The sequence below is a fragment of the Martes martes genome, assembly GCF_963455335.1.
Source record: "Martes martes genome assembly, chromosome: 1".
Taxonomy (NCBI): domain Eukaryota; kingdom Metazoa; phylum Chordata; class Mammalia; order Carnivora; family Mustelidae; genus Martes; species Martes martes.
Window position 1 is genome coordinate 128,286,607 of NC_137888.1, and position 26,789 is coordinate 128,313,395.

General features: G+C 37.9%; 2 protein-coding genes across 2 annotated transcripts in view; one reads left to right on the forward strand and one right to left on the reverse strand.

Annotated features, from left to right (window-relative positions):
• The window catches only part of ACAD11 (acyl-CoA dehydrogenase family member 11), a gene marked incomplete at its 5' end in the record, with an annotated part of 87,619 nt that overhangs the window by 44,076 nt on the left and 16,754 nt on the right, over positions 1–26,789 (forward strand). The window contains 2 exons of the mRNA XM_080827160.1: positions 25,535–25,601; positions 26,432–26,517. Coding sequence (XP_080683286.1) covers positions 25,535–25,601; positions 26,432–26,517 — 153 coding nt within the window. The remainder of the gene's footprint in view (positions 1–25,534; positions 25,602–26,431; positions 26,518–26,789) is intronic.
• ACKR4 (atypical chemokine receptor 4) lies at positions 764–5,632 on the reverse strand. Its single transcript, XM_080827207.1, has 2 exons — positions 5,576–5,632; positions 764–2,304 (listed from the first exon to the last, which is right to left on the reverse strand). Exon 2 carries the CDS (start codon positions 2,293–2,295, stop codon positions 1,243–1,245), a length of 1,053 nt encoding a protein of 350 aa, XP_080683333.1. The 5' UTR covers positions 2,296–2,304; positions 5,576–5,632; the 3' UTR covers positions 764–1,242.

The following is a 26,789-nucleotide window of genomic DNA, read 5'->3' on the forward strand; positions in this document are numbered from 1 at the left end:
GCAGAGGGGGAGGAGGAAGCAGGCTCCCTGCCAAGCAGAGAGCCCAATGCGGGTCTTGATCCCAGGACCCTGAGATCATGACCTGAGCTGAAAACAGAGGCTTAACCCACTGAGCCACCCAGGCACCCCTCAGTAAGGACATATTAAATGAACTATAATTTATAAATAATTGTATTTAAAGAGATAAGATATACATGTTGTTAAAAATCATCTATTGTGTCACATAATTTTATTGCTTAAAAATGTAAGTGCTTGGGCGCCTGGGTGGCTCAGTGGGTTAAAGCCGCTGCCTTCGGCTCAGGTCATGATCCCAGCGTCCTGGGATCGAGTCCCGCATCGGGCTCTCTGCTCAGCAGGGAGCCTGCTTCCTCCCTTCTCTCTCTACCTGCCTCTCTGCCTACTTGTAATCTGTCTGTCAAGTAAATAAATAAAATCTTTAAAAAAAAAAAAAAAAAAAAAAAATGTAAGTGCTTAAGCAAAAAAAATAAGAATCTGTATGTAAGAAAATGTATTGTTTAGTCAGCCCTCAGTAATAGACGCACATAAATGGATAAGCCCTTTAGGAACTCACAAAATTGGAATCTAGGTAAATATGATTACTTAAAGATTGCTTCTAGAGTATACAGGTAAATCTAATGGGATAACCAGTTTATTACTAAAGAAAATTAACATCATGGAAGCACATGTTCAGAAATTCACCAGGGATAAAAAGAAAAAAAAAAAGTTTACCAGGGATGTATTAAAAGGGCCAGTAAAGCTTTTTATGTAATATTTTTATTGTTAAATTGTTATTTCTGGGGTCTTAGGAAATCACTTACAAACTAAGAAACAGGAAAAAAGGATTACATTTTGTTGTATAGTTATTCAAATACTGAAATTATGCAGTGAAATAATTCTTACATTAAAATTTAGATCTTTTAAAATAATTAGAAATGCCCCTTAATATAAGCCTTTTTATTAATCTGTTTCAGATGGCCTAATTCATAGCATAGTGTTTTTATTATTTATGCCTGTTAATACTATTTTCCTATATTGTTAACTTTAAGTTCATGTTTTCTGCATTTATTATGTCATTTCCTCCTCTTCCTGGTTGCTATACTCTCCCCATCTTCCCCCCACCTCTTGATTGCTGTAAGTTGGCACCACGGTGTTTGAGATTTAAGTTTCAGAATAAAGCAGATGTTTTATCTGAGGAAGAAGCATCATTCATGTGTATCGAAGCAAGAGGCAGCAGTTTTACATTTAAATGCTGAAAGTACTGGTTGGCTCTGTAGGATCTTCTGAATCGAAAGGAATCTCCTCCGCATTTTGTCTTCGTCTTCTCCAGGACCCATATTTCTTAGCAACTTTCATAATGTAGTTTTTGAAAGAGGCTCCCATGAAAACATACAGGATTGGGTTGAGGCAGCTATGAAAGAGTGCAATGCTCTCTGTGATTTGGATGGCAACATCCATGCGTTTGCTCATGTCGCAGTCGGTGATCAGAGAGTAGATGATGTCTATGACTTGGCAGAACCGGACAATGTTATAAGGCAGCTGAGTGACAATAAAAACTATAACCACTGTGAGCAGAACTTTGAGGGGACGAGATTTTTTAATGTTGGGCATCCTGATGAGTGTCCTTGCTGTGACAAAGTAGCACACTCCCATAATAAGAAAGGGTATTACAAATCCAATGCAGATTTCCAACATTTGAATTGATGCTTTCACTGATGTTCCTAAGTGATATGGAAAGATGGGAATGCACCTAGCCTTGTGATTTACTGTATAAAAAACCAGCTGAGGTATACTCAGCAAGATGGCAGCCATCCAGACACAGAAACAGATAAGCCAGCATGGTTTCCCCACTCCTGATTGACGTGGGGCTTTAGTTACAGCCCAGTATCTGTCTATGCTGATACAAGCCAGAAACTGCATTCCAGAGACAAAGTTGACTGTATACAAGGCTGAAGTGACTTTGCACATGATTCTCCCTAAAACCCATCCATGAACTGCATTAACTGCCCAAAAAGGCAGAGTGAATAGAAGGAGTAAATCTGCCACTGCCAAGTTCAGGATGTACACATCTGTTTTGGTTCTCTGCTTCTTGTAATAGGCATAAATTGCCACCACTATGGAATTGCCTGCAATTCCAATGATGAAAGCTATTGTGAAGAAGGCGGGCAAGAAAACTTTTGCAAATTTTCTGACTTCCTCTTTTATACAGATCACTTCATACTGACTGTAGTCATGAGTGCCATTCATTTCATTTTCCTCATAGTAGTAATCTGTTGACTGGTTGTGTTCTAAAGTCATGGCTCCAATCTAAATGTCAAAAAGAATACAGAATATTCATTTTAATATTGTTTAAAAGGAAACACTTTTTAAAGTAGTGTAAGTTTTGTTCTTTTACTAGAGAGTAGATTTTTGCTATCACATAGGTGAGGCTGAATCTGCCGCTTTTTGAAATTTGAAATTCTTCAGTGGAAGCCACATTGGAGTATAGCCCCAAGATTAGTTGATTAGTTCTTTTTTTTTTCTTAAAGATTTTATTTAATATATTTGACAGAGACAGTCACAGTGAGAGAGGGGGCACAAGCAGGGGGAATGGGAGAGGGAGCAGCAAGCTTCCCACTGAGCAGGAGCCCGAGATGGGGCTTGATCCCCAGGACCCTGGGATCATGACCTGAGCCAAAGGCAGATGCTTGACAACTGAGCCACCCATGCATCCCCAAGATTAGTTCTTCATCTTTTGTTTTTACAAGTCTGTGTGCAGGAGCTGGAATTTACACAAGAAAGATAAAAATAATACGCTGTGGAATTTTCTTAATCATTAAACCCTAAATCAAAGTAATGACTTTTATATAGTTTTTAAAATATGAAAATTTAGTCAGATTTCAACAAAAGAAAAAGAAATGTTATATTTTTTATAGACACAACTTTGTGATTCTTATGCAGGATATTGGCAGTGAATTAAATAAGCAAATACTTTATTCAGCTAAAATAAATATATTTTTCTTATTTATAAACATATTTTAAAATGAATTTATTTTAAAATAAGTTAAATAAATTAGCTCAGTGTTTATACTTAATTTCGCTGGCTTACCTTTAAAAAACAAAGTTTCCTCTAGTTAGCTTCCCTTGAAAAGCTGTCACACATCCTGAAAGTATGCTACCATTCAGTAGCATTATTCCACCAGTTACCTGAGTCTTAAACCTACACTGTCCTTGACTTCTGTCACATTCATCCCTAATTTTCAGTCAGCCCTAGTTTCTGATTTTACCTTACAAATAGATTGTGAATCTATCTCTTTTAATTTGCCCTCTTTGACACATCTGCACCATTCGACCGCCATTGTTTCTTACCTAGCCTATTACAGTATCTTCCCAACTGGTATCTCCTATTCTTTTTCCTTCTTACGACCTCTTTGTCAAAATCATTTTTCTTATTGCCACCAGAGTTCTCTATCTCTGCAATGTCAATCTGTCACTCTTCTGCTAAGCTCCTCGCCTGAAAGACACATTTCTCCACCTGAAAGATACAATCCGAGCTAATGATACATACTTAGCATGATGCCCATGGCTCCCTCCATAATGTTAAGCAGACGCTTAACTTGTCCCAGAATTCACAAGTTTTTAAATGTATATAAAAATGACCCATGGTGGGGCGCCTGGGTGGCTCAGTGGGTTAAGCCTCTGCCTTCGGCTCAGGTCATGGTCTCAGGGTCCTGGGATCGAGCCCCGCATCGGGCTCTCTGCTTGGCAGGGAGCCTGCTTCCCCCTCTCTCTCTGCCTGCCTCTCTGTCTACTTGTGATCTGTCTCTCTCTGTCAAATAAATAAACAAAATCTTAAAAAAAAAAAAAAAAAAGACCCATGGTTCCTGCTACATCTCTCTATAATGCACCCTACACTGTGCTATATCTCTCTACACCCCAGATAGTCATAGTACTCATCTGCAAGCAGTTTGCTGGCACACACCATGCTGCAGCACATGTCTGCACCATTACTCATTCTGTTCCTTCATCTGATAGACTATTTCCTGCCCTTCCCTTAAAGAGCCAATTCCTCCTCAGTTAACTTGGATGTCACCTCCAGAAGATTTTCCTGATCCAGTAGTTATATCTACATACATACCTACGTTCATTCTCAGAGAACTGACCCCATTATGTGAAAAAATGTGTTTCTTAGTTCCCTAAGAGTATGATCTGTTGGATTTACATTTGTAGTGACTACATTGTAGAGTGGCTGGTATACAATAGGTGCTCAGTAAATATTTGTCAAACTAAAGGATTTACAAGCAGATATAAAGCTATTAGTCTAGAATATATAGATGGTATGGCAGGAATCATCTTGCCTCATCATTAGTTATTTTACTATATTGGTTATTAACACCTTATAGAAGTAAAATAAGCTCACAGAGAATTCATGTTTTTTTTGTTTTTTTTTGTTTGTTTGTTTGTTTTTAAGATTTTATTTATTTATTTGACAGAGAGAGAGAGAGTACAGGCAGGGGGAGCATCAGGCAGAGGGAAAGGGAGAAGCAGGCTCCCAGATGAGCAAGGAGCCCAATGCGGGGTTGGATCCCAGGACGCTGGTATCATGACCTGAGCTGAAGGCGGATGCTTAACTGTCCGAGCCACCCAGGCGTCCCCAGAATTCACAAGTTTTAAAATATATATAAAAATGACATTCGGTGTTTTTATTTTACTGCTGAGTTTTATTTGCCTTTTCCTTAGCCTTTCTGTCTCCCTTTGGTTATTTTTGTCCTTGGAAAAAGCTCTAATATTCTTATAGAATCATTAATGAAAATATTATTTTTAAAACATTGTACCAACTTATGGTACATTTCCAAAAGAATATTCTTATTCTTACTAACCTTGTTTGGATGAGTAAAGCAGAGAAGGCCCTCAAGGAAATATACCACATAGAAGAACTGCTTTCATTATGTAAAAACCAGGTGCCAACAATTTAAAATGACTATTTTTACCCTTAAGTTAATTTGAAAAGTTCCAATCTGGAAGACCATTCTGGTCATCATTTTCTTATGTGTTAATTATTAACACAGTATGAACTTTGTTCTTTCTTTCCCATTCATCACAAATCTTGAACCTGATGATAAGAAATAATATGCACAAATAATATAAGACATTAAGGAAGTATATTTTTAAATAAGAATCTTACTAAAAAATGTGAGTAAATAGGACAGGAATGGAAATTATTTGCAGGAACTGATCCTCTGTCAGACATACAGGAACACATTTTAGATGTCTTTATAATTATTACAAGAACAAAAATAGCATTTGTAAAATAAAACAGAAAAAATAGTATAACACAACCTATTTTCTCATTAACAAAGTTTTATAGGCAAGTAATGGTATTAACATAATGCCAGAAATAATATGTTTTCTTCTTGCCATATTCAGATTTTTGTTTTAAGATAAAAGTATATAGCTGTTTTCAAATAGCTCTTTTTGCATATGTTAACATTTAGACTTTTGTGCATCAACACTTCCTTTACATAGATAAGTATATAAAGTCTTTGGGCTTTAAAAAACAATCTTATCCCAATTAGAATGAGAAAGTGAAAAAACCAACCTGTTTCAGCGTGCAGAGAGGAGCAGTCTTGAGTGGAGAGTAAATTCAAATGACCTCTTTAACTCAGGCTACTTTTGTTTTCGTTTTATACCCCGCCTTTGTCTTGCATCCAAGAGAGCTTTCCTGAAATTTAACCTTGTGAGCACTTGATCTTTTATTTTTTGTATAACCATGCTGTGAAGTCAAATTCAAGTTCTAAAGTGTCTTAGCATACAAATTTGAAAGAATTCTATCTTGTTTCAAAAACTACGTATCTTTCAAAGTTTCTACTTAGATGAAAAGAACAAGAAAGTGCCTGCAGCTGAGGAACCAATGGCCAAACCAAAAAAATTCACCCCAGAGAGCATCAAGGGCTAATGAGCACTTGCAGGTAGAATCTAGAGAAATACTCTGACAAGTTATTTTGTTTAGGGAAAAAGAGAAAAATGACTTTAACTCGGAAAGTTCTTTTAGAAGACTAAATTATCACAGACTAAATTATGAGTGATGATTAGGCATTTATAGAACTTAATATTTTTTGTGCCACATCATTTAATATTTTACTTAAACTATGAAACTACTCTCGGCTTTAGAAAAAAAAATGTATTTCTTCCCTGTCCTTGACCCCAGAGTATGCCTTTTCCCGTGACTGTAAACTCTCTTGCCTTCTTCAAATTTATTTTTTCAAAGACCAGCATACAAACCTTCAAAATCCTTCTGTCTGGGGAAATTGTTTTTCCCATGCTTCCAAACAAATGAAAATTGAAGAAGAAATGCATGCAGATTTAGCCCTCCTATTTGAACAGGACTCTCCATACATTTGCATACCAATTTCTTTTCTCATGCAAAGCTAGGCTCAGTCTCCACATGCAGAAATTATAGACAGCATATAGATGGGTCTTGTTTTTTTTAATCCTTTCTGATACCATATGTCTTTTGATTGGAACATTTAGTCCAGTGACATTCAAAGTAACTATTGATATATATGTAATGATTATAGTTATTTTGTTACTTGTTTTGTCATTGTTTTTTTGCAGTTTTTCTCTGACCTTTCTTCTCTTGCTCTTTCATGGTTTGCTGGTTTTCTTTGGTGATATACTTGGATTCCTTACTTTACATTTTTTGCATATAACTGTTTTTTTATTTGTGTTACCATTAGGTTTATATATAACACCTTTTGCTTATAGTGGTCTATATTAAGCTGATGGTTGCTTAATTGTGAACTCATCCTTTACTCCTCTCCCCTCCACCTCTGAGATATTTGGTATCATACTTTACATCCTTTTATTTTGTGCTTCTCTGGACTGATTTTTACAGATATACTTTTTTTTTTTTTTTTTGTATTTGTGCTTCCTGGTTTTTTTGTTTTACTCTTATGGTTTATGTTTTCCATTCACAGAGTCCCCCTTAACATTCTCATAGGAGTGGTTTAGTGGTCATGAATTCTTTTAACTTTTGTTTGTCTCAGAAATTCTTTATCTCCCCTTCTATTCTGAATGATAACCTTGCTGGATAGAGCTTTTTCCCTTTTAGCACTTTGAATACATCATGCCACACTCTTCTGGACTGGAAAGTTTCTGCTGAAAAGTGAGCTGCTAGTCTTATAAGATTTTCTTTGTATTCAACAGTCATCTTTTCCCTTGCAAACTGTAACATTCTTTATCACTGTTTTTGTTTTTTGCAATTTTAATTACTGTGTGTCTTGGTATGGACCTCCTTGGGATGAATTTATTGGGAGAATCTTTGTGCCTCCTGAATCTGGATCTGTGTTTCCCTTCCTAGATTCAGGAAGTTTTCAGCTCTTATTTCTTCAAATACATTTCTGCCTCCCTCTCTTTTGGGATCTCTATAATGTGAATATTATTATGCTTGATGGAGTCACTGAGTTCTCTACGTCTATTCTCATTATACAGTATTCGTTTGTCTCTCACCTTTTCAGCTTGATTGCTTTCCATTACTCTGTCCTCCAGGACACTGATACCTTTCTCTGCTTCCTATAACCTACTATTTATTTCACCTATTATTTTTTTAATTTCATTTATTGAGTTTTTCATTTCTGATATGTTAGTTTTTATCTCTTTGTCAAGGATCTCACTAATGTTCTCCACGTATTTCTGAAGTCCAGTATCTGTGATTATTACTTTAAATTCTTTATCAAGCCCATTACTTATTTCTGTTTCACTTAAATCTCTTGCTATGATTTTATCTTATTCTTTCATTTGGGACATGTTTTTCTGTCTCCTTATTTTTCTACCTCTCTGTCTGTCTCTCTGTGTTAGGAAAGTTAGCTACATCATCTGCTCTTCAAAGTAGTGGCTTTATGAAGATGAGGTACTGTAGTGCCCTGCAGTGCAGTGTCTGCTGTTTATCAGAATCAGTTATAATACTTCACCTGTGTGTGTCACTTGCATCCTACTTTTGTGTCCGAGTCGCTTTTCCTTTCAGTCTAGACATCTACACTGAATCTCTGCCTGTTGTGGGCTGCACTTGCTCTCTGTGATGTTAGTGAGACCCACGAAGGCTCGTTCTGAGGGCACATGACTGCAGAAGGGCTTGGAGGCAGGACAGCGGGGTTAGCAGATTTGTTCTGAGCTGCTAGTCCTAGACTGGATCTCCTGAAGTGTGGAGGCAAAATTTGCTGAACCCAGGGCTGAAGCCAGCAGCCGTGGACTGGGCAAGTGTTCCAGGAGAACTTATGGGTGGTTGCATTGCTAGCAGCTTAGGCAGCAAGTATCTACATAGCACCATCTCCCACAAATGGCTCTGTGTTTGCAGGGAGGGGAGGAAAATGGCACCTACCAACTCCTTCATTTCCAGAGAAGTCCTCAACACACTCCAAAGTCAGTATAAACAGATATCCTTCCCATTGTGCAAACTGTCGCTTCTTTGTCGCCTCTCTGCCAGCCCTTGTCTCTTTAAGGGTGGGGGCCCAGCTATCATTCCTCTACCCATTTGCCCAATGCTGAGTCAACCGACTTCTAAAGTTCCAGGCTCCAAGTCTCACTGGTTATACAAACTCATGGAATTCAGCCCCTCCAGTTTTCAAGGCCAGATATTATGGGGATTCATTTTCCCCATGTGGGCTCCATGTTGCTTTCCCTTCTCTGCGCCCACCATTCCATCTTTCCTGCAGACAGCTCCCAACTGCGTTTTCTATTCTTCCTAGCTTCTTCCATGTGGCTTCTTTTCTGCATTTAGTTGTGGAGTTTGTTCTGCCTGTCTTCAGATAGCTCTCAGGTTTATTTACTCAGGTGATTGAAATCTAGTTGTAAACATGGGACAGTGGTGCCCCTACTCTGCCATCTTTCCCAGCCTCCTCTCTTACCTCTTGTTCTTGATCTTATATATATTAGAGCAGTATGACATGAACAAGCAACCCTCCCCTAAATTCTCAGACAGGCCTACAAAATCCTGTAAGTTCTGCCTCCATCCCTCATTGCCTCTCTGACCTTTTTTCCTACTACTTTATGCTTTGCTTGTTTGGTCTGCCACACCAAATTTCTTTCTGACTTGGAATGTACCAGTCACATTCCTTCTTAGGGCTTTTGTACTGGCTTTTCTGCTCGTCTGGGATGTGTTTCCTCTTAGTATTTGCAAACTGTACTCCCTCATCTCTCAAGGCTTTGTCCAGTCACCTTCACCTCCTCACTGAGGCAATCCCTAATTACTCTATTTAATATACCCCCATCCACCTATACTCCAATCTAGCTTAACCATTGTACTGATCCTCTGCTGATTTACTATATAATATGTATTACGTTTGCTGTTATCTCTTGCCCTGTATTAGAATATAAGCTTCATCAGAGCAAGGACTTTTATTTCCTTTCTTCATTGATACATCCGAAGTGCCTAGAATAGTGCCTGGCATATAGTCAGTATTTTAAATTAATAAATAATCCTACTTTCCCTTGTGATTATTGATCCATTTTACTTTCCCTTGATGCTATGCTTCTTTTATGACTCATCTATAACAGCAGCCTCTGTAGTTAACAATTATATAATCTTTTCAATTCATCCAAATTATATGTAGATGCCATACTGACTTGCGAGCCTTTGTTCAGTGCTATTACTCCTATCTAGAATACTCCTCCCCCCTCCACTTTAGCTACTTCTATTTAGGATTCAGATTCAGGTCTAACCTTAACGTTACTTCATTCAGGAAGCCTTCCTTAACCCTTTTAGATTAGATCAGATGTATATATTCTTTACTCCTATAGTACTATCTCACTTTGTTATTAGTACTTAGTAAAATTTTCTATCTTCCATAGCAATCATGTGTCCTGCTATATCCTCAACATTTAGCTGTGTGCCTTACTTATGGTACCAGTTTACTGAATAATAATTAAATACATGAATGAATGAGTGAATGAGTCAATCAGTCAATCAGAGTTTGACTTATCCTCCACAGAATTACAAGTTTAGCAGTGGAGTTGGAATTTTTTTTTTAAGATTTTAGTTATTTATTTGATGGAGATAGAGGGCACAAGCAGGCAGAGTGGCAGGCAGAGGGTCAGGCAGAGAGAGAGGGACAAACAGGCTTCCCAGTGAGCAAGGAGGCTGATGCAGGGCTTGACCCCAGGACCCTGGGATCATGACCTGAGCCGAAGGCAGACACTTAACGACTGAGCCACCCAGGCACCCTTTGAATCCTGGTAATTTTAAAGAGTATTTAAAAGTATCCTTTTCTGGGCACCTGGGTGGCTCAGTGGGTTAAAGCCTCTGCCTTCGGCTCAGGTCATGATCCCAGGGTCCTGGGATTGAGCCCCACGTCGGGCTCTCTGCTCAGCAGGGAGCCTGCTTCCTTCTCTCTCTGCCTGCTTCTTTGGGATCTCCGTCTGTCAAATAAATAAATAAAATCTTTAAAAAATAAAAAATAAAAGTATCCTTTTCCTTTATTTTATACCCCCCAACAATCACATGCTTTCTTGTAAATAGGATTATGATCAGTTATAATGCTATAATCTTTACATCTTTCAAAAATCACACATCATTGGGGCGCCTGGGTGGCTCAGTGGGTTAAAGCTGCTGCCTTCGGCTCAGGTCATGATCCCAGCATCCTGGGATCCAGCCCAGCATCGGGCTCTCTGCTCAGCAGGGAGCCTGCTTCCTCCCTTCTCTCTCTGCCTGCCTCTATGCCTACTTGTGATCTGTCTGTCAAATAAATAAATAAAATCTTAAAAAAAAAATCACACATCATTTTTTGCTAATTCACACACATACCCAGGCATAACAGATAAAAGATCAAGCCTCTTTTGGTCGTATATACCACATGAAATAAGGTGAAACTAGTTTATTGCCTGGCCTTTTCCTGTATTTTCCTTCTCCCAGACAGAACTAGAAGAGGTGGTGTTGATAGGGGAGTCTTGACAAGATATGAAAGGCAATCATATAGCTTGGAGATTAGGGAAAAGCATCATTTACCCTAAGCAACTTACCAAAGTGCTAAGTTGTTTCTTTGTTGCCCCTCCCCCATTTTTGGTACTTGTCTCCTATTTCTCATATCCCTAAGAACAGAATCTTTATGATTGCAACTAGCTGCTCACCATAAATTCTCTCCATGAAATGCCTTAACATACCAATATCCCTCATTCCTGAAGAATCTCTCTCTCCACACCCATTTCTTAGCCTTCCTCTTGAGGTACCATTTTGCTCAATGACAGAAGTTTGGGAAAGCAATCTGGCTAAACTATATACTGAATTATCATTGAAAATATAATGTTATATTTTCAACATAATTTATATTGAAAATTGATATTGAGATATGCATTGAACATTTAGATAATCTCATGACTTCTCTTTAGTGTGCATATTACATATTAATATTGTATGTGAGTTTTTTACTTAGCATTTTCTGTTACTCTAGGTTCACTATAAATGTCATTGTCTTGAAGATATTATTTATTTATTTGAGAGAGAGAGAGTGAGAGAGAGCATGAGCAGGCGGGGAGGGGCAGATGGAGAGGGAGAAGCAGACTCCCTACTGGGGAGGGAGCCCGAGTGGGGCTCAATCCCAGGACCCTGGGATCACAACCTGAGCCAAAGGCAGCCATTTAACCAATTGAGCCATGCATGCAACCCCTATAAATGTCATTTTTGTAGCTAAATAATATTTTGTTGTATAGATCATAATTTGTCTTCCCACTCAACCATTATAGGACTTGCAGAGTGTTTCTAGTGTTTTGCTATTACAAATGATGTTATAGAAAGCATCTTTGTAGATAATGTGGGAAACTGGACTTAATTTGAGAAGTGTTGAAGAATGTGATTAATCATGTGTAATTGTCTCTTTGTTACACAACAGGTAGTGTTCTTACTATTCACAGTATAGGATAATTGTAGAGTTCTTCCAGATAAGTGCATAGAAAGGTTCTTTATTCTTTTTGGATGGGTTCCATTGTATGGACACAGCACAGTATATTTAAATAGTCTCCTATTGATGGATATTGGTTAATGTCTAATTCTTTGCAAATACAAAAAATACTACTGCAGTGAATAATCTTGTGCAACTGTCTTTGCATTCAAGAACAGCTATATCTGTAGGGTAAGTCCCAGAAGTAGGATTGATGGATCAAAGAGTAATTGAATCTGTAATTTTTTTTTTTTTTAATTTCATCCATTCACTTGACACAGAGAGAGAGATCACAAGTGGGCAGAGAGGCAGGCAGATGAGGAGGGGGAAGCAGGCTCCCCGCAGAGCAGAGAGCCCGATGCGGGGCTCGATCCCAGGACCCTGGGATCATGACCTGAGCCGAAGGCAGATGCTTAACCCACTGAGCCACCCAGGCGCCCCTTGAATCTGTAATTTTGATGGATATTGCCAAGTTATACTACCTAGGGATATTACTTTGTACACCCATCAGTAATGAAACTGTCTATCTCCATGGAACCTTGCCAATAGAATGAGTTATTTGACTAGCTTTGCTTTCTAAATGACTTGTAACAGATTCAGTACTCTTCCCCTCTTCTTCCTGGCCATGTATGAAATATTTTCCCCTGATTGATTTTTTTTTCTTTTTAATATACAGTAGTTTTATATAGACAGCACAATCGATGTCTTTCTTTTGATTTCATTTATCATTTTTAAGGTTTAAAATTTTTTTCCCATCCAGGGATTTCATAAATATTGTTTTTTCTTCTAGTTTTTTATGGCTCAATTATTTAAATTTTTAATAATTTCAACTCTGATCTATTTGAAATTGATTTTGATCCAACCATATTCTGTAACAATGACAGAAGTAGCCCAGCATTTAACATTGATTGCATAATTACTATGTAAAACCTTTCTGGAGGTAGAATAAGTGAATTTCAAAGGGTGCTTCCCCCCATTAAAAGTAACACATATTCCAAGAGAACACACTATATTGGGTTTTCTTTCTTTCTTTTTTTTTTTGAAAGATTTTATTTATTCCTTTGATACAGCACAAGCAAGGGGATCGGGAGGCAGAGGGAGAGGGAGAAGCAGGCTCCCCAGGAGCCCAGTGTGAAGCTCAATCCCAGGACACTGGGATCATGACCTGAGCCAAATGCAGATGCTTAACCAAATAAGCCACCCAGGCTTCCCTAAAGGGGTTTTTTCTTTTTTTTTTTTTTTTTTTTTTTTTTTTTTTTTTTTTTTTTTAGATTTTATTTATTTATTTGACAGAGAGAGATTACAAGTAGTCAGAGAGGCAGGCAGGGAGAGGAGGAAGCAGGCTCCCCACTGAGCAGAGAGCCCGATGCGGGGCTCGATCCCAGGACCCTGAGACCATGACCCGGGCCGAAGGCAGAGGCTTTAACCCACTGAGCCACCCAGGCGCCCCAAGGGGTTTTTTCTTAACTGTAGGATTGTAGATAAACATTTTTTAAAACAAACTTTATTTATTTATTTAGATTTTATTTATTTATTTGTTAGGGAGAGAGAGAAAACACAAGCAGGGGGAGCAGCAGGCAGAGGGAGAAGCAGTCTCCCCACTGAGCAAGGAGCCCAATGATGCAGGACTCAATCCCAATGGTCATGTTTTTTCTCCACCTGACATTTTTCCTTGTGTTAGAGAATGATTTTGTTTGATAACCATATGGTTTGTAAGAGCCTAAAAAATTAAAACTGACCAGTAAATATCAGGGAGTTGTCATTTTCAGCCTGACTTAATTTTGGCACTTGAACAGCCTTGAAATACCAGAGTCTGAATTAAAAACAATTATTTTACATGTGCCATTTATTTTCATTCATGGAAGCCTGTGACACAACAGATATATTTAAATGTTTCCTGCCCTATTCGGATTTCCTCTAATATATTTCATCCACGACGTCTGGTATCCTGTTCGTTAACTAAAGTAATAAAACATAGGGTCTCGGGGCGCCTGGGTGGCTCAGTGGGTTAATGCCTCTGCTTTCGGCTCAGGTCATGGTCCCAGGGTCCTGGGATCGAGCCCCGCATCGGGCTCTCTGCTCAGCAGGGAGCCTGCTTCCTCCTCTCTCTCTGTCTGCCTCTCTGCCTACTTGTGATCTCTGTCTGTCAAATAAACAAATAAAATCTTTAAAAAAAAAAAAAAAAAAAAAAAACATAGGGTCTCCTGGGTGGCTCAGTTGGTTAAGCGTCCAACTTAGCTCAGGTCTTGATCTCAAGGTCCAAGATCGTAATCATAAAAAAGAGCAAAAACTCTATTTAGAAGAAGGACATGTTTCAGCTACTGCACCTGCCAAATTCTGCTTGTAGCTAAGTTGAGATGATATATTTGTGAGGGGTCTTTCCCATTTTCTGAAACATCAAGGTTAAATCAAAGTATCTTAAAATTTACAACCTATCCAACTCACCCTTATTTCCTCTACTTAATGACCCCCAAAGAAGAGCCAGTTTAGAAGTTTTATTTTTTTAAATCTGAATTGTTTTTCATATTAGATTGAATGAGGCAGAATCAAAAAATTATTTGCCTTGTTTCTTGACTTTCTTCAAAATTTACCTGATGTCTGGAATCTATTAAGCACTTAAAACTGTGGCAACAATTTTTCATGAAGAACAAGACAGGAAGTGCTATTGGGAAATACTAGAGAAAAATATATTCTGGGTGTTAGAAAAAGAGGGCTTTCAGCTAGGTTTAGGGAATTATAGAAAAGATTTTGCTTTTGAAGGATTTAGTTACTGGTCATCTAAGTTTAAAATCCACAGAACCTTAAAAGATTTATCAAAAATGTCCTTGATTACCAGAATAGAAAGTAGAGAAAGAAAAGATCTCTATAGAGGGGCAAATAAACCCCAAATTGTGTCATTGTGTCCTAATCTGATTTTTGAAGTACTCTCACCATGGAAACAATGTAGATTATATACAGCAAATGACCTGACCCTTTTAGCCTGTGGGCCTCGAGGCTTCCTACAACTAAAACTTCAAAAACTCTAACTAGAAAAATACTCACTTGAAAATTTAAAAGGGAGCCTCTCTGGGAAAAAAAAAAATTTTTCTCTAATTTCTAAGAATCGAAGCACAATTGCATATTATTGCACAGCCAGGACCAGTCAAAGGTATTTAAAAAAAAAAAAAAAAAATCCCCAGCCCAATGTTTTCAAGTAAGAAATTTCAGTTAAGGGGTGCCTGGGTGTCTCAGTGGGTTAAGCCTCTGCATTCAGCTCAGGTCATGATCTCAGGGTCCTGGGATCAAGCCCTGCATCGGGCTCTCTGCTTGGCAGGGGAGCCTGCTTCCTCCTCCCCGTCTGCCTGCCTCTCTGCCTACTTGTGATCTCTCTCTGTCAAATAAGTAAATAAAATCTTTTTAAAAAAAGAAGAAATTTCAGTTAAGATCCATAATTCAGTGTGGATAATCTGTTATTTAAATAATCCTAATGTTCTTCAGGTTGATCCTCAGATTAGTAGAATTCAGTGTTTTATATATTAGGGCCTATAAAAATCAGGACACACTCTTATAAAACAGTGATACACAATTTGGAGATTCAAACATGATTCAATAAGCAAGGATAGTCAAATGGATTCACATTGATGGTATAACCTGAGACTTTTTAAAACTTAATTTTGAAATATGTGAATGGTGGGATCTTTTCTCATTAAAATTTGGCAAGTGTGGCTCCTGAAACATCCTTCTTTTAAAGAGTCCAGTCAGAACAGATTGAAAAGTAGATTCCATTAAATTTGAAAGAACCTAAATTGTTTTTTTTTGTTTTTTTGTTTTTTTAAAGATTTTATTTATCCACTTGACAGAGAGAGAGAGAGAGAGAGAGAGAGATCACAAGTAGGCAGAGAGGCAGGCAGAGAGAGAGGAGGAAGCAGGCTCCCCACTGAGCAGAGAACCCAATGCAGGGCTTGATCCCAGGACCCTGGGATCATGACCCGAGCCGAAGGCAGAGGCTTAACCCACTGAGCCACCCAGGCACCCCAGAACCCAAATTGTTTTAAAACAATTATATTTTAATCTTAAATACATTTTTTACTTTATATGTATAACTCACAATATAGGATAGAGGGGATTAGAATTTTAAACTCTCAGTTTTATTGGTTTTAAAGTTTTAGAGCTAAGATTTCTAATTCTGCTTCTTGTATGATCATGTTTTGAGGTGATCATTGCATTTCTAAAACATTAGCCGAAACTAATGATAGGTGTGTGAATATATAAGAAACTGTCATACTGGATGTGCAAAAACTTGGTTTTGGCAAAGTTTAAAGGCCAAAACTCTAAGGAAATTTCATTTCTTGTGCAGTGGAGTTGCACCTAAGATCAACCTCATAGATAACAACTAAAAAGCTACAAACAAAACAAAACAAACAACTGCTTGATGCTGGGGAGTGACCCAAAGCAGGCTGATTTTGTAGCAGAATCAAAATTTGGAAGATGAGACAGGCAAAAGGGAAGTTTTTCATTTTTAGACTTTGGCTTGAGGACACAGTGTGGTTTGAGAAAGCTGAAGCTTCTCTAGAAAACTTGGGTCTTTGTGTTCTAAGCAACTAGAAGACAGTGCCTAGAGCAGCCATCATTGCTCAAAAATGAGGTTGTAGTTTGGGTATTCCAGGAAGGTAGAGAACATAAAAGGAGAGCTCCAGGTTTTACCTGTAAACTTTGCCCAAGTCTCTGCTGACTTCTGAATCAAAATCATGTAGTCGACTCAAAGCACCTGCAGCTAAATAAAAAGAATAAACTAAAATTTGATCTCTCACCCCACCTAAACTGAGACAGACTCTGCGGTTTGACTCTACCTAAGAGCCTAATAAGACAAAAACATCAACATGCTTTGAAGGGATTATAATAGAATCCAGAGTCTTCAAAACAAAAGAATCAGTGTCCAGAATACAATTTAAAATTACTCACCAAATGAAGAGCCAAATATAAAACCAACTAAAATATGGCATCATGGTTCATTTGTATATTTAAAAAATTATTTTCCTGGAATCTCTAGTTACCATTTTTCTTTCACTGCATTATTTACCTGTATCATATTATATCTCCTCCCCCTTAAACATACACACATGTATGTTTAAGTAGTACCTGTAATCCTACTGAATTTTCCCTTTTCTGGAGTCTTTTCTCATAGAGTCTTTATTCCTATTCCTATTCCAGTCTGGACTGATTATCTTTTAGGCATACTTCAGTACAGTTTTCCTGGAATTTTTACACATTACTTTCCTGGGATTGTTCATCTTTTGCACCCTATGACTTTTTTTTTTTTTTTTTGTACTTCCTTATTTTGCTTGAGTGTATTCTTTTTAAGAAAAAAATGCTTAAGGGGTGCCTGGGTGGCTCAGTGGGTTAAAGCCTCTGCCTTCGGCTCAGGTCATGATCCCAGGGTCCTAGGATCAAGCCCCGCATTGGGCTTTCTGCTCAGCGAAGAGCCTGCTTCCTCCTCCTCTCTCTCTCTGCCTGCCTCTCTGCCTACTTGTGATCTCTGTCTGTCAAATAAATATAATAAGAATCTTAAAAAAAAAAAAAAAAGAAAAAATGCTTAAGTAAATAAAACTATCTGAGATCGTATGTTTCTGAATAGGTAGGTATTTATTTTGCCATGACAGAGATTGATATGTGAATGGGTATAGAATTCTAGATTTTTTTTTTAACGATTTTATTTATTTATTTGACAGGTAGAGATCACAAGTACGCAGAGAGGCAGGCAGAGAGAGAGGGGGGAAAGCAGGCTCCTTGCAGAGCAGAGAGCCCGATGTGGAGCTCGATCCCAGGACCCTAAGATCACGACCTGAGCCAAAGGCAGAGGCGTTAACCCACTGAGCCACCCAGGTGCCCTAGAATTCTGGATTGAACTCTTTATCTAGCATCCCTTGTTGCTGATGAGAAATCTGATGCAAGTCTAGTCCTCATTCCTTTAGAGGTGGCTTGTTTTTTGTTTTTGTTTTTGTTTTTTTCTTTTTGAAACCCTTTAGGATTTTCTCTTTATTGTTGATGTTTTGAAATGCCTAGAGATGGATTCTTCTTGCCAGTCAATGGTCCTTTTTTTTTTTTTTTTTTTTTTTTTTTTTTTTTTTTTTTAAAGATTTTATTTATTTATTTGACAGAGAGAGATCAGAGTAGATAGAGAGGCAGGCAGAGAGAAAGGGAGAGAGGGAAGCAGGCTCCCTGCTGAGCAGAGAGCCCGACGTGGGACTCGATCCCAGGACCCTGAGATCATGACCTGAGCCGAAGGCAGCGGCTTAACCCACTGAGCCACCCAGGCGCCCCCAGTCAATGGTCCTTTTAATCTGAAGTCTTTTTGTTTTGTTTTGTTTTGTTTTGTTTTAGAGGATTTTCAAGTTTCATTGATAAGTTCTTCCCTTTATTTTTCTCTTCTTTTTTTGGACTATTTTCTCTTTTTTTAGACCTCTTTTACTGTGATCTTAGATTTTATATTTTTGCTTTAAGTGTCTCTTCTCTTTGCTTTCCTACTTTTGGTCTCTGACTTCTTCCTCTGCCTGTAGGAAGTTTTCTTGATTTGATTTTTAGTGCTTCTATTGAACTTTATGCTTTAGCAGTCATATGTTAATCTCTAAGAGTTTTTATTTTCTTGTTCTCTGGTTGTTCCTGTTTCACAACATTCTTTTCTGGTTTTATGGCTGTAACACATTTGAATCTCTCAAATTATATCAACTAGAATTTTTGTTGTTTGGTTTAACTCATTTGTTTTGTTTTGTTTAGGTTCTCTCTGTTTCTTGTTTTATTTTGTTCCTCTATAGTCCGTTTTACAGTTTATTTATTTTGGTCAGTCATTTCTCTTTAATGCTGCAGTTTCTCTTCACATAGTACAGATTCTTGGTTTTCTGAGCCTACTTAAGAGAAAAGCAAGGGTAAATGGAGTTTTTCACAGAGCTCTTTCCCAGCCATGTTTCCTTCCTAGGTGGAAATTATATAAAGAAACTTTTGGTGGAGGAGGCCTGGGATTCAGTTTAGAGTCACTGATAGGAAGCTAGTTATCAAGCTACAGACTCCAAGCCTCAAAATAACTTTATTCGGGTTTTTTTTGTAACATTCTACATACTTTTCTTTTTCAGGCTAAGTGTCACATACCTGCCTATGGGAGTGCCACCTGGTACATATGTCCACCTAAAAATCTTGAATTAATTCATCTTTGGTAGCCTTGCTTCTCAGTCGTACCTTCTGACTCTGGTACCAGAACCCTCTCCCTTTGCAGTTTCTTACCTCATTTTCCAGACTCTGACTTCACTACCCATTTCACTGATCAGCCTGCCTCATCTGCTTCCTAGATATTTATTGAAATCTTTCATCTGTTGGTGACCACCAACACCCCCAGTCCTACGTCTCACCTTCTCACTTCCTTTTCTGTTATGGTTATGCCTTCATAATACATACATACATTCATTCATTCATTTATTTATTTATTTCACCATATAATGTATTATTTGTTTCAGGGATACAGGTCTGTGATTCATCAGTCTTACACAATTCACAGCACTCACCATAGCACATACCCTCTGCAATGTCCATCACCCAGCCACCCATCCCTTTCACCCTCCTTCCCTCCAGCAACCCTCAGTTTGTTTCCTGAGATTAAGAGTCTCTTGTGGTTTGTCTCCCTCTCTGGTTTCATCTTGTTTCATTTTTCCCTCCCTTCCCCTATGATCCTCTATCTTGCTTCTCAAATTCCTCATATCAGTGAGATCACATGATAATGGTCTTTCTCTGATTGACTTATTTCACTTAGCATAATAGCCTCTAGTTCCATCCATGTTGTGGCAAATGGCAAGATTTCCTGGTTTTTGATGGCTCCATAATACTCCAGTGTGTATGTATATACACAATGGAATATATATATATATATATTATATATGTGTGTGTGTGTATAACATCTTCTTTTTTTCTTTTTTTTTTAAAGATTTTATTTATTCATTTGACAGAGATCACAAGTAGGCAGAGAGGCAGGCAGAGAGAGAGAGAGAGAGAGGAGGAGGAAGCAGGCTCCCTGCTGAGCAGAGAGCCCGATGTGGGGCTTGATCATGAGATCATGACCTGAGCTGAAGGCAGAGGCTTAACCCACTGAGCCACCCAGGCACTCCGTATAACATCTTCTTTATCCATTCTTTATCCATTCATCTACTGATGGACATCTAGGCTCTTTCCATACTTTGGCTATTGTGGACATTGCTGCTATTAACATTCAGGTGCATGTGCCCCTTCAGAATACATTTGTATTTTTAGGGTAAATACCCAGGTATTTACCTGGGTATTTACACAATTGGTGGGTCGTAGGGTAGCTCTATTTTCAACTTTTTGAGGAACCTTCATACTGTTTTCCAGAGTGGCTGCACCAGCTTGCGTTCCTCCCAGCAGTGTAGGAGGGTTCCCCTTTCTCCTCATCCTCACCAAAACCTGTCATTTCCTGACTTGTAAATTTTAGCCATTCTGACTGGTGTGAGGTGGTATCTGACTGTGGTTTTGATTTGTATTTCCCTCATGCCGAGTGATGTTGAGCGCTTTTTCATTTGTCTGTTGGCCATTTGGATGTCTTCTGCCCACTTCTTGATTGGATTATTTGTTCTTTGGGTGTTGAGTGTGTTAAGTTCTTTATAGATTTTGGATACTAGCCTTTTATCTGATATGTGATTTGCAAATATCTTCTCCCATTCTGTCGGTTGTCTTTTGGTTTTGTTGACTATTTTCCTTTGCCGTGCAAAAGCTTTTTATCTTGATGAAGTCCCAATAGTTCATGCTTTTCCTTGCTTCCCTTGCCTTTGGCAATGTTTCTAGGAAGAAGTTGCTGCAGCTGAGGTTGAAGAGGTTGCTGCCTGTGTTCTCTTTAAGGATTTTGATGGATTCCTCTCTCACTCTGAGGTCTTTCATCCATTTTTTGAGTCTGCTTTGTGTGTGGTGTAAGGAAATGGTCCAGTTCTATTCTTCTGCACGTGGCTGTCCAATTTTCCCAATACCATTTGTTGAAGAGACTGTCTTTTTTCCATTGGACATTCTTTCCTGCTTTGTCAAAGATTAGTTGGCCATAGAGTTGAGGGTCCATTTCTGGGCTTTCTCTTCTGTTCTGTCAATCTGTGTTCTGTTTTTGTGCCAGTGCCATATTGTCTTGACGATTACAGAGCTTGAAGTCTATGTAATAGATTTTGAAGTCTGGAATTGTGATGCTGCAAACTTTGGTTTTCTTTTTAATATTCCTCTATTTGGGGTCTTTTCTGGTTCCATATAAATTTTAGGATTATTTGTTCCATTTCTTTGAAAGAAGTTTATGGTATTTTGATAGGGATTGCATTAAATGTGTAGATTGCTTTAGGTAGCATAGATATTTTCACAATATTTGTTTTTCCAGTCCATGAGCATGGAATGTTTTCCTATTTCTTTGTGTTTTCCTCAGTTTCTTTCATGAGTACTTTATAGGTTTTCGAGTACAGATTCTTTGCCTCCTTGGTTATTTTGCCTAGGTATCTTATGGTTTTGGGTACAATTCGAAATGGGATTGATTCCTTAATTTCTGTCTTCTGTCTTATGTTGGTGAATAGAAATGCAACTGATTTCTGTGGATTAATTTTATATCCTGACACTTTACTGAATTCCTGTTTGCATTCTAGCAATTTTGGAGTAGAGTTTTTTGGGTTTTCCACATAAAGTATCATATCATCTGCAAAGAATGAGAGTTTGACTTCTTTGCCAATTCGGATGCCTTTTATTTCTTTTTGTTGTCCAGTTGCTGAGGCTAGGACTTCTAGTACTCTGTTGAACAGCAGTGGTGATAGTGGACATCCCTTGTGTGTTCCTGACTTAGGGGAAGAGCTCTCAGTTTTTCCCCATTGGGAATGATATTCGCTGTGTGTTTTTCATAGATGGCTTTTATGATATTGAGATATGGACCCTCTATCCCTTTCCCTTCAAAACCCTCTCCCTTCAAAACACTTTGAAGAGTTTTGGTCAAGAAAGGATGTTGTACTTTGTTAGATGCTTTTTCAGCATCTATTGAGAGTATCATACAGTTCTTATTCTTTCTTTTACTAATGTATTGTACCACATTGATTGATTTGTGGATGTTGAACCAACCTTGCAGCCCTGGAATAAATCCCACTTGGTCGTGTTGTATAATCCTCTTAATGTACTACTGGATCCTATTGGCTAGTGTTTTGGTGAGAATTTTTGCATCCGTGTTCATCAGGGATATTATTGGTCTGTAATTCTTCTTTCTGATGGGGTCTTTGTCTGCTTTTGGGATCAAGGTAATGCTGGCCTCATAAAATGAGTTTGGAAGTTTTCCTTCCATTTCAATTTTTTGGAACAGTTTAGGAGAATAGGTGTTAATTCTTCTTTAAATGTTTGGTAGAATTCCCCTGAGAAACCGTCTGGCCCTGGGCTCTTGTTTGTTGGGAGATTTTTGTTGACTGCTTCAATTTCCTTACTGGTTATAGAGAGAGCCTAAAAGTAACAGACCAGAAAGGAACTGAGACAATATACAGGAATAGTTACTTACAGGCAATACAATGGCACTAAATACATATCTTTCAGTAGTTACCCTGAATGTAAGTGGGCTAAATGCCAATCAGAAGACACAGGGTATCAGAATGGATAAAAAAATAAGACCCATCGATATGCTGTTTGCAAGAAACTCATTTTAGACCCAAAGACACCTCCAGATTTAACATGAGGGGGTGGAAAACAATTTACCATGCTAATGGACATCAAAAGAAAGCTGGGGTGGCAATCCTTAGACAAATTAGATTTTAAGCCAAAGACTAAATAAGAGATGAAGAAGGGCACTATATCATACTTAAAGGGTCTGTCCAATAAGGAGGTCTAACAATTGTAAATATCTATGCCCCTAATATGGGAGCAGCCAATTATATAAACCAATTAATAGCAAAATCAGTGAAACACATCAACAATAATAGAATAATAGTAAGGGACTTTAACACCTCCCTCACTGAAATGGACAGATCATCTAAGCAAAAAATCAACAAAGAAAGGCTTTAAATGACACACTGGAGCAGATGGACATCACAGATATATTCAGAACATTCCATCCCAAAGCAACAGAATACACATTCTTCTCTAGTGCACATGGTACATTCTCCAGAATAGAGCACACCCTGGGTCACAGATCAGGTCTCAGCCGGTACGAAAAGATTGGGATCATTCCCTGCATATTTTCAGATGACAATGCTTTAAAACTAGAACTCAGCCACAAGAGGAAAGTTGGAAAGAACTCAAATACATGGAGGCTAAAGAGCATCCTACTAAGGAATGAATAAGTCAACCAGAAAATTAAAGAAGAATTTAAAAAAATTCATGGAAACAAATGACAATGAAAACACAATTGTTCAAAATCTTTGGGATATAGCAGAGGCAGTCCTGAGAGGAAAGTATATAGCAATACAAGCTTTTCTCCAGAAACAAGAGAGGTCTCAAGTACACAACCTAACCCTATACCTAAAGGAGCTGGAGAAAGAACAGAAAATAAAGCCTAAATCCAGCAGAAGAGAAATAATAAAGATCAGAGCAGAAATCAATGAAATAGGAACCAAAAGAACGGTAGAACAGATCAACGAAACTAGGAGCTGGTTCTTTGAAACAATTAGTAAGATTGATAAAGCCCCTGGCCAGACTTACCAAAAAGAAAAGAAAAAGGACCCAGATTAATAACATCATGAATAAAAGAGGAGAGATCACAACAAACACCAAAGAAATACAAACAATTATAAGAACATATTATGAGCAACTAATATGCCAGCAAATTTGACAATCTGGAAGAAATGGATGCATTCCTAGAGACATATAAACTACCAAAACTGAACCAAGAAGAAATAGAAAACCTGAACATTTATTTCAATGGAATCTCAGGAGTAATGGGGGACAGACAAATTTCTGCAATCGTGAATCTCTCCAAGTTGGTTTTAGAAAAGCTATCAAGGGGAGCATGGGTTCTTCAGTTGGTTGAATGTCCGACTCTTGATTTCGGCTCAGGTATGATCTAAGACTTATGGGATCAAGCTTCAAGTAGGGCTCCTCACTCAATGCGATGCCTGCTTGGAATTTTTTTCACCCTCCCTCTTCCTCTGCCCCTCCCCCTTGTCACGTGCATGCTAAATAAATAAATAAATAAGCAAGCTACCAATTCGGTTTCCATTCTGAGCTCTAGCAAATTCTAGATTAGTTTCTACTGTATGGTTTTCTGTTTATTTAGTTTAGTATCTCCTCAGATAGACCAAAAACACAATAAGAGTACAGTTATGACTGTACATTCTGTTTCATTTGCTTCTTCTATAGAGCCAGAGATTCAATTATGAGGAATTTTAAAATTTCATATGTGAGTCCTGGGGTTTAAAGTAAACCCCTTCTCTCTACCTTCACTCTTGACTTTTATCCTCCGTTTCTTTATCTCTGTTTGCCATGGTCTCTGTTTCTTGCCTAATCAGCAACATTCACAACTTTTTATTACAGTATATTTTTATAATTGTTCTATTTTATTAGTTGTTGTTAATCTCTTACTATGTCTAAGTTAAAAATTAAACTTTATCACATGTGTGTATGTATGGGAAAAAGCAGTATACATAGGGTTTGGTCCAATTGCAGTCTCAGGCACCCATTGGTGATCTTGGAACATATATCCCTTGTGGATAAGGGGGCATTGCTGTATTTGACATAATTCCCAATATTTCTCATTGAATGGTCAAATGATTTCAGATCTCTTAAAACCATTTTTTATAAAAAGTTAAAAAAAAGAATCTGATAATTTGTTTAAAGGTTTTGTACAGATGTGTTTAAGTTAGTCTGATCCTGTGGTGTGTAGCCTTGTAATTAGAAAGCCAATTAAATGGTAGTTTCCCTAAGGGACGGTGCTTAGACTTAACTGGTGAAAAAGAAATGTAGTTTTTGTAAGAAGGCCCCTTTGGGAAATTACGATAGAGCTGTGAACTGTGGTAAAATAAAAGTTTGCATTAAATGGAAAGAACTTTAGATTTCAAATTCCTGACCTTTAGTAAATAAAAAAATGATAACCTAGGCTTATTGACGGTGGAATCAGAACCTTATATATGTAGACAACTCCAGGTAAATCATCCTCAGCTGCTCCTTAGTATGTCTTGACCAAATAGTATAGTCAGGATAGGTACTGAGATCCTCAGACCAACTCATCTTCACCCAACTCCATGGTGGGGGAAATGAGGTCTTTCTCAGCCACTGGCTGGATAGTTAATACCATATGAGATTTAATACTTTGTTGTTCATATGTCAGAAAATAGGAGATCTAAACAGGAGGAAATACGCTAGAAGAATTTCACAACCTTTCTATCATGCCGAAATAGTATGAATGAGAGAGCTGTCATTTTGTCTTAAGGGTTGCAGCTGTTTCATGGCTTCAATTTCTGGTTACTTTTGCAGCTCTCATTGATGGAGTCCACTCTTGGCTTTGCCTGGACAGTTTTGCACATAAGCATTTTTTAATGAATTAAGGGTTTTCTTCCTATTTTTTTGGCAAGAAAAACTTGGAAGGATTAGAACTTTTAGGGTGAAATGTCAGACTAAAAATTTCTTTTTATGATGTATTCTGCTCATTTTCCCCCTGGCTTTAGGAGCTGGAAATCCAAAGTGCACAATCGCAATTGTTTTGGGAAGAATTAAAAATGCTTCTGCAACCAGGTAATAAAATAATTGTGATTGAGAAATCTATTTGGGAATAAAAATTGTGCTTTCTATCCACATAATTTACTTAAAATTTGCCATTTGGTCGGGGCACCTGGGTGGCTCAGTTAAGTGTCCAACTCTTGATTTCCACTCAGGTCGTGATCTCAAGGTTGTAAGACTGAGCCCTGTGTCAGGCTCTGCACTGGGCATGGAGCCTGCTTAAGATTCTCTCCTTCTGCCCCTCCCACCTCTGTCTCTCCCTCCCAAAAAGAAAATAATTTTCTTTTTTTTAAATATACCTTTTGGACTTACAAATCATAGTAATATAAAATATATGAGATTAATGTCACATTTGTGTTTCATAGTTATTTCACTATAAGATGATATTTAAGAAGCATTTCAGGAAGTGTTGCTCTACGTTCTTCACTGTGGAATTTCCTGCATTAAAAAGTGTTGCTGAATCCTCAAAGCTGTTTGGAGCAGATTATAAAATACATAAAAATTTTCTGAACTGTCTAGAAGTAATTAAGTGATTAGATATATAGATCAAAGTTGATAGAGTCTAGCAACATTTGATATTGTGTATCAGTTCCCAGTTTCCATTGCTGAGCAACGAGAATCCTCAATCGAATAACTAACTTATTTTCAAATCATTGTTACTGTTCCAGATCATAGCCAGCATCCAACTCTGCTTGATGTATGTCTTTTACACAATTCCCATTCCAGACATCATTGCTTACATGATTACATAATAACAACAAAAATGACAATTGCAACTCCACCTAGGATCTGTTTTATTTTTCCACTCAGCACACTTTTCCTAACATCTGTTTTTCTTTAACTAGATACAAACAACACAGCATGGTTCTTGTCCCTATCAACACACCTGGAGTAGAAATAATAAGGCCTTTGTCAGTGTTTGGCTACATGGGTAAGTACTCAACCAATATGAGCATGCATTAGCAAGCAAGACGACTGAAATATGCAGTAACACTTAAGGGAACAGATAGCATTATAATGTAGGAGATGTATTTTTCGAAGTCCTTTGGTGCTGATGACTATCTTCATATAAATGCTGGTGGAACTCAGAATAAAGCAAAGAGAGAGAAGTGATGCAGCATTGGACTTCATTTTGTTTCCTTTTTGGAAAGGGTAGATTTTATTCAAGGAACAAAAACTAAGACTGATGCTTCTGTCATCCTG